This window comes from Sander lucioperca, chromosome 1, assembly GCF_008315115.2.
Source record: "Sander lucioperca isolate FBNREF2018 chromosome 1, SLUC_FBN_1.2, whole genome shotgun sequence".
In the NCBI taxonomy this organism is placed as follows: Eukaryota; Metazoa; Chordata; class Actinopteri; order Perciformes; family Percidae; genus Sander; species Sander lucioperca.
In genome coordinates this window covers 19,186,669-19,195,291 of record NC_050173.1, presented here as the reverse complement: position 1 = coordinate 19,195,291, position 8,623 = coordinate 19,186,669, and the positions used below count along the sequence as shown (strand labels likewise).

At 41.1% G+C, this 8,623-nt stretch overlaps 1 protein-coding gene across 4 annotated transcripts in view; it reads right to left on the bottom strand.

Annotated features, from left to right (window-relative positions):
- Positions 1-8,623, bottom strand: part of LOC116038008 (trichohyalin-like) — a 108,308-nt gene that overhangs the window by 335 nt on the left and 99,350 nt on the right. For all 4 annotated transcript variants that reach the window (XM_035999845.1, XM_035999847.1, XM_035999850.1 and 1 more), the window contains 2 exons: positions 4,274-4,376; positions 1-941 (listed from right to left, as the gene is read on the bottom strand). The exon at positions 1-941 is cut by the window's left edge and continues 335 nt beyond it. In XM_035999845.1, the coding sequence (XP_035855738.1) occupies positions 576-941; positions 4,274-4,376 (469 nt within the window). In that variant the 3' untranslated portion in view covers positions 1-575. The remainder of the gene's footprint in view (positions 942-4,273; positions 4,377-8,623) is intronic.

Here is an 8,623-nt window from a genome sequence, read left to right as displayed (position 1 = left end):
TGATGTGCCGTCTCTCATTTAACCAAAGCACCACTCTTCTCCAGTGTAAGACACATTCATCAACACTTATGAATTTGCAGTTAGCCACTTGTTCTGTGGAGGCCATTTGCCTATTTAAGTAGAATTGAAATTGATTATAGTTCATCAGAGCTGTCCAGATTTTCAAATCAGCGTAGCAATAATATATTTTAGTGCTTAGTGCTACAGTTTTGTGGCAAAACAAGACCATTTATTTGAAGTAATTGCCAAAGTTATATGCTGCTACTGCTCCGAGCAGTGCAGCATTTTGAGGATGCAATGAATTGCTTTTTTATGTTAAGTGTCAGATTTGAAATGTATAAAAAAATGTGAATATGTTCTTGGAATAAATCTCTTAATGGCACAGTAGTAGAGATATTTTTGAGGTGATTTGAGAGAATTCCATCATCTGCTGGTTCTGGAGCCCCCCTCAGGCAAAACGCACCCTGGGACTTGACTTTGACCTGCAGGGCATTAACCTCATACTGAGCACACTCCCCGGTGAGGAGCTGCAGGTCAAAAAGTCATGACAGGTCAAAGTCTTCAGGGGGCTTTATTTAGTTCAGATCCCTGCTTGTCCACCCAGACTGAACGTCTTCCAGAGAGGCAGTGGGCCTAATCCAGTACGCTTCACCCAAAACCTCACACTCACCTGGTCTCTCTAGTACAGCACGGCTCAGCTTGGTTTGGGTTAGAGTCCTGTCAGTGTCCCCTGTCGCTGTGTCCAGGCTCAGGGGATGAGGGAGGGGGAGGGATGAGGGTAGGGAGGTGGAGAGAGGAGGTGGGCGGGCTCTGACGGAGAGGTGGATGGAGGAGGTGGGAGGAGGAGGAGGAGGGATCAGTCGCTTCACTTGTCTACGCATGGAGCGCTCCTCCTCCAGCTGCCTACGCAACCGCTTATTCTCCCTGCTGAGCCAGTTTAACTGGAGAGACAAAGAAAGAGACAATCTGAGAGAGACAATTTATGCACAGAAGAAGACAAAGAGAATAACAATAGTTTTGAAAGAAAACCATCATGTGAGACCGTGGAACAGACTGAGGGAAGCAGGGAAGAGGGACAATTTCAGGTGAAGTTTCAAGGAAGTTTAAACATCACACTAATAATTACAAAACTTAATTGGAAGTTAGCAATAAATATCAACCATCAAAAGTCAACAGCTATCAAGTTGATGAAGTAGCTGCCATCTCATTATGTGCTTAATTCATCTTTCACACTTACTTTCATGCCTGTTGAAACAGAAATACGAGGGTAAAATTGCGAAGGGGGTTTTCAGGAGAGTATTGTGTTCACAGCTTGAAATGGTTGCAAGTAGGAATCATGCAACGGTGTAAATTTCTACATGAAAACAACCAATTTGAGCGATCATTAGAGGTCGATTTGACACAAAATCATCCGTGACACAAAACAAATCACACATCTTCAGAACATGATTGGGCTCCCTGGAACACAATTACAGACTAGCTAAATTGAGGGTGTTTTATTTTTTGACAGGGACATTTGGGTAAAAGCAGGGAGAAGTGTGAGTTAAAAAGTGGCTTTGAATGCAAAAAATAAAAAAGACATTTACATTTGTGGTAATTATATGCAAAATGTGCCAGTCTAAAAACTGTAATAAGTCAGATAAAAGAGAATAAAAGATTTGAAATAATGTATTTTTAGCTATAAGGAAGAGTAAAATAAGAAATTAAAGGATGGAGAGACAAAGAGACAATGTCGGGTAATGACAGTTGCACTCATCCACATCTGTTTTTTAGTGTGTGTGTGTGTGTGTGTGTGTGTGTGTGTGTGTGTGTGTGTGTGTCTGTGCGAACGCTGAGGTTAAAGAATGATGTCACATCGACATGTCTGGCCATGTGTGTGCGTATGTGTACGTATGCATGTGTGTGTTAAAGGGAGAGAAAAACACAAGCGGAGATGAGACAGACACATTTCCGGATGGTTCTGTTAACATTACCCTTCCAGACACTGTGCGCACACACACACACGCACACACACACACACACACACACACACACACACACACACACACACACACACATCTGAGCAAATGTATTACATCTCATGACTAGAAATAGCAAGGTCTTAGGCTTAACCCTCAAAGAGCCAATGACATGTCGATGTGTCAAAACTATCCTAAGACGCTTAAGGAGTATTTACTATCTTCAACAGGCAAACATACGACAACGTGTTCATTTAATGTTATGCCAAAAGCAATAGAATTTCTAGATGAAAAACACTGAGTTTGACATTTATAATTAACCGTATATTCAAGGGGACCTGTTTAATTTTCCCCGTCTTTGGTCGCTCTGGATGCTTTCCTAATTGCAAAGGAGGGGGGTGAAATTAAAAATCACAGCTTGTCTCTTCAACCTTCACATACTGCCGGTGAACTGGTGGCCATATGTTTGGATGAAAAGTATATGTGTAAGTGGGGGAGAAAGAACGAAAGAGACAGACAGAAAGACACCCCTCCGTGTCTTTCTGTTGGTGTTTTATTGCTGGTGAATGAGTGTGTTTGCACTTTTTTTTATTTGTATAGCTGGGTTTCCATTCAATTATTTTAATACAAAGTATGAAAATTACTGAGGTAGAAAAGCTGAATATAGCAAACTTTGAGTAAATTTCTTCTCGTCTGCAAAACAAGTTTTACATTTTTTTAATGGAGTTTTGGCTCCGTTGGTGTAGGATGATCTGCCCAATGAAAACAACAGAAGTTTTTGAAATTTGAAAACGCTGTGCAATACCTGTCGTTCCATCACTCCCTGCAGCTACTTCAAGTGGGGGGTGTACTGAAATTTTGCTTCATGCAAGATGAAGAAGACTTCATCTTCATGAAACAACCTGGACATCAACTGATGCTAAAGCACAATAACAGCTCGCTAAATGCTAATAAAGTCTTGAAAGAATCCAGTTTTTTTTTTACTCTGATGTTCATCTTCATCCCAGTTGATGGAAAATCACTTTGCTCGAATCTAATTTTGTGTGACATTTGCAAAGTTTGCGTGAAATTGGCTTGACAGTCGGATGTAAATCATGCGTGCGTGTGTGCGTGCGTTGTATAGCTGGTGTTAATATGCGCCTGTGGGCGAATGAGAAAGTAACAGCACTAAACCAGTTTGTGACTATGAGTAAATAAGACCGATCCAAAGAAGACACAGACCTGATTTATAACCCAAAGCCTTTCACATAGATAAACTGAGACATTCCATTCAGCTTCTTTACTGATATCTGCATGTGTGTGCGTCTGTGTGCGTCTGTGTGTGTTTGTGTGTGTGTGTGTCTATGTGTGTCCAGTGAAGGGAATAGCCTTGTGTAAATGAACTGTCTATACCCCATGCTTTCCGACTGTGCTTGTATGTTTGTGTGTGCATAAGATGTCCATGTTGGATCGATGTGTGTGATGATTCACACTAGAGATTAAGAGGTGCTATTACACACCTGACCTGTTAAACAACACCTCTCTCTTCCTCTCTGTCGGTCTCTTCCTCTGCTCCACCTTCCTCTGCCTCATACCTGCAGCTAATGCCATTTGCTTTTTTCCAGAAACAACACTACATTAAAACTTCAACAAGTACCAGCTTTTGTCGTCTCCCGTCAATCAGCGGGCCATTCCATAGACTAACAAAAGTCGGGTGAGCCGTTCCCCAGGCCCTGGAGTTTTGGAGAACTGAGGGGGCTGAGGAGTACTTTTGATTTGTCTCTCCTTTGGTGATTTGTTGACTCTTGTGAAGTTCAACACAGTAAAAAAAAAAAAAAAAAAAAAATCCGCTTTTACTCAGAATATTCCTCTGTGTTTTTCCCCCCACATTGTTTTATCACAGCGGGCCATTTCCCTATGCTGTCATGGAGAGATCAGCGCGGCTGTATTGATATACATCCCTCTCTCAGTTTCATGAAAGGGAAATCATTTACCAGTGGAAAGAAACGTCACTGCTTCTTCCCAGATATGATTTGTACCCCCTTCCCCACACCGCACTCACACCCCCAACCCGCTGCAGACTTTTCACTTTTATCGTAGGAAGAGGAAATAGATGTCTGTATGCGGTTGTGTGTAAGTGCATGTGTGTTTGAAGTTGGACGCATGAAAGCTTCCTCTTCTGTGTGAGCTCAACAGCAGGTGGGCTGGTGTGTGGGTGTGTGTTTGTATCGCGGGTAAAAGGACTGTCAGGACCTGGTGTGTGTGTATACCTGTGAGTGTATGTGTGTGTGTGTGTGTGTGTGTGTGTGTGTGTGTGTGTGTGTGTGTGCTCTTACTTGTTGATTTAGCATTCCGATGGCCTCCAGGTTGCTTCGCAGTCTGGTCTGCATGTCCTCGATTTTGCTGAGGTTTAGAGCCACACAGCCCTGCTTTTCCATGCTGTAAGATAAGCGTATGTGCACACATAATGAGAAATGAGAAATTAACTTTGACATCTTTACAGCAAATCTTAGTACCCCTAGAAGTTTAAGAGAACAGATGAATAAAAACGTTTCTTTCCAGCTGCTGCTTGAAACTGCCTCATGTGTAGTTTATCATAAAAATCATATTAAAGTATACACTCCTCCCGTCATGGTAAACTTTTGAACTCAAGTATTTTTGTACAGTGATATGCATTTGCGAGACACAACAGTTTCAATCAAATGTCCTCAAAATCCAGGGCATAAAGAAGTTGGCGTACATCATCTTCATTATAACCATCTTCATTATAACTTATTACTAAACTCAAAGATGGGTGAGCAAATGAGTTCCAGAAATCATTAAATTATATATGAAAGCGCATATAAAATAACAAATACAAAAACAAAACGAACGCAACCGCAGCCAGGGAACATTAAGAGTACAAGAAGCCATTTAAGATTTTAACTGTTTATTAAAAACGTTTTGGGGAAATGACAAACAAATGTTAGGGTCTGCTATCTTCAGACCCAGGGCTGACTATGGAATGTCTATTAAATTAACGACGGTGGATAATGGTGCTCTGTACGGGCTGAAGAGCTTGCTGCCCCCGCTTTACGCTCTTTCTTTCATGCCCCAGTGAACATGTCCAGTTAGCATTCGGAAAAACCTTCTAAATACTTTACTGAAGACTTCTTAGCCCATTAAAGTACCACTGTACCTCCCCAATGTTAATTTTCTTGTAAAAGAGCAAGCTGGGTTTTTCTATCAGAGCAGCGGACGGAAAGACGGTCCCGCTTTGCTTCAGTTGAGAAGACGGGCACGCTCATGGAGACGCTAATAAATGGCATCATTGTTCGTGTAGATGTGGGTGAGCGCATACACGCACACACCCGCGCACGCACACACACACACACACACACACACACACACACACGGCCCTATTAGTGATAACTTAAAACATTTAAGATCTGAGGAGACACTTGAGGGAGTTGCTAATATGTGAACTGACATTTTTGTCTGAAAGGTTTATGAGATTGATTAGTGGGACAATTCTGCTCCCATGTATTTTAAACCATCTTTGGTAAACCTCAACCAAGAGACAATAGCAACAATATACACAACAGGGACGGTATCACAACTGCATAAAAACGGTATCACTGTACCATCTCTTGACTGGGATGTCTCTTTTGGTTTTATATGGAAAATGACAACAAAATACACATTTATAAATTTTATATATATATATATATATATATATATATATATATATATATATATATATAATTTATAAATTTTTATTTTTTCATTAAGTTGCCCAACAATGATAATTCATATAAAAAAATCCATACATACAACAGCTGAAAGAATATAATCTGAATCACTCAATTTTAACCAACTAACTACGGTAATCAAGCTTGGCCAATGTAAGCATTTCTTTTTTCTATTTTTTTAAAGAAACCTCATTTCGTGAAAATTACATCCATAAACTGAACACAATTGCAACTGACCCTTCTAAATCTTTTAATTTCACACCATAGTAATGATATAAAGAACATTAATAAGAAGAAATGCTGAAATTTCCTTTGATTTTTTAAATTGTAAATGCCTTTTAAAAGATAAGTTCCATGAGTTTTGGTTGCTACAGCGAAGGAAAAACAGCAGCCATAAACTTTAAGCGCAAGCATAAAATCCAAAGCGCCACATCTCCACAGATTCTTCACATGATTTAAAGTCTTCTCTAGATGGTAATGTGGTCTTCAGCAGATCATGAAACATCACCGCCGCTGAGACAACTGTGTGAGATTTATGCACCCGATGTGAGAAGAGGCAGCGATGTGCTCAGCGCTTGGCGTGACGCCTGTGTAAACATGTGTTCCTGTGTTTACACGCAAACATGGATGTGTGTAATTAGCGGCCTAACCCAATCAGTGTGTGTATAATTACAGTCATTAGTGTCACAGCCAAGCTGCCACGCTCTCTAAACCAGGCAATAAACTAGGCGGTGCCTTCATCGCCCCAATCTCGCTCCCATCTTTTTTATTTACTGCTTTCATCTCAACATTTTATGCAAAACTTGACAGTCTTCTTCCACAGTCTCCTTCTTATCTCCTCTTTCTGTTTCTGTCACTTTGGTTCTCTGTGTTTGTACAAATCCTCTGCTGTGATCACTGGGTGCTCTTAATTGAGAGCACATTGCTAATGGTGCGACTGATGAAGCCTGATGCTTTATGAGCGCTTTTCCCCAGCTGGGTTGTGTCAGACAGTCACAACAAACAGCATCAATCTCTGCTTCTGCCACTTAGTGCATTTCAATGTGCACTGGTATTTTAATGTTTTCACATATTATTTTAGATCATTTGAGGCAAAATGTGAATTTTGATAACAAATCAATATAATGAGTTGAGTCACTGGAGTGATTATGAATCATATTTCTCCATATCTTTATATCTGTATCAGTGTTTCTGTGTCCCAACCGGCAGCTGCAGATGGCCGTCCACCAAGAGCCAGGGTCTGTCCGAGGTTCCTGCCTATAAAAAGGATTTTTTTCCTCGACACTGTTGCACCAAATGCTTGCTCTTGGGGAGGAAATTGTTGGGTCTTTGTAAATTACGGTGTGGTCTAGACCTACTCTATCTGTAAAATGTCCTGAGATAACTCCTGTTGTGATTTGACATTATAAATAGAATTGAATTGAAAGATATTTGCATTTTCTCTGCATGCCTTTCAGATTTTCACATTGCTTTACAGCACAAAAACAGGAGCCATTTTTGCATTGTAAGGGCTGTTGTCAGAGCTAATTATTGTTCTTCATATTGAACACTTCTGGAGTGAAAGGCACAGACATAGCATCCTTCTTCCTAGGCAACAGGCAGGGTTTGGAGAACACCCCATGCTACACATAGCACCTTGGAGAAGAGTTTTACAGGCACATTGAACAACGTGACCATGATCTGTCTGCTCTTGATGGGGGTACAGATAGTACCTTCATTGTGCAACAGATTGTAGCTATTAAGGCAAGGAGTATTGTTCTCAAGTCAAAAACCCCGGTCTCTCCTACATTTTCAGAACAGCCGGCATCCCCATCCGGCCATCCATCACAGCCAAATATTTGCCAGAAGATCAGTACAGTTGCAAACAAACCCTTCAATCCTAGTTTTGACTTGATTTGTATATTTATTTGAAAATAATCAATAAAAACTGCAAATTTGACACACTTTTTCTAACTGAAATATAACAGAGACCTGTTTATTTTATCAATCTAAATTTGTATCTGATCTATTCATCTGTTCCTCACCTCTCTGTGGGCTTTACTGGCACAAACTGCCATCCATAATGTGAAGCCGTGACACACACTGCTGCTTGGGAACAGTAGGCCATGTAATCATAATACATTTCTTTAATAAAGGCATATCTAATGACAAAACCTTCACGCCGTGTTGATTGCTGCCAGTGATAGTGACAGTGGAGAGACACTGAAGATATCCCCTTTGCCATCAGTAATGAGATTTATACACTGAATGTATATGGCTGCCATGCAAGTATCATGACACATCTGTTGCCTTATGAACATATGATTTTCATACATATGGCATTTCGGACAGGGTGTGTGTGTGTTGGGGGGGGGGGTGTACAATAATGAAATGAAATAAATTAGGAATTCTCATAATAAAGAAAAAAAAAGAGAGAATGGATGGGGAGACACTATGGAAGAGGCTTTCATTCACTGTTTTTATCTCGTCCCATGTTATTATATTCGCTCAATCAAAACCCCTCTTATGCATGCATCTATATGAACTGCCTCTCTCGCGCTGTCCCTCTCTCTCGCTCATTCGCAATTATGAGGGAAAGACAAAGAAAACCGATTCATCTTTCTGTCGCGGCCCCTTAATGATATCATTAAAATGACTGACAGCTTTGAATAGCACTGGAAACCTACTCCAGTCAAAACAAATCTGATCCGTTTTGGAAACAGAGCCTGGTGGTTCGTTAGGGGAGGGGTGCAACATGAGCGTGTGCATGTGTGTAGAACGGGGTGAGGTGGGTGAGGGAGGGAGTTGTTAATGAGGGAGACCTTAGGGGGTCACACTGGGGGTATGGGGAGTACTGCTGCAGGCAGGTGCCCACACAAACACCCTCTCCCGCACGCACACACACCCTCCTTCTCTCACCTCCATCCTACACCCAATCCCATCTGTGCCACATTCATTTTAATTACCTTCATGAAC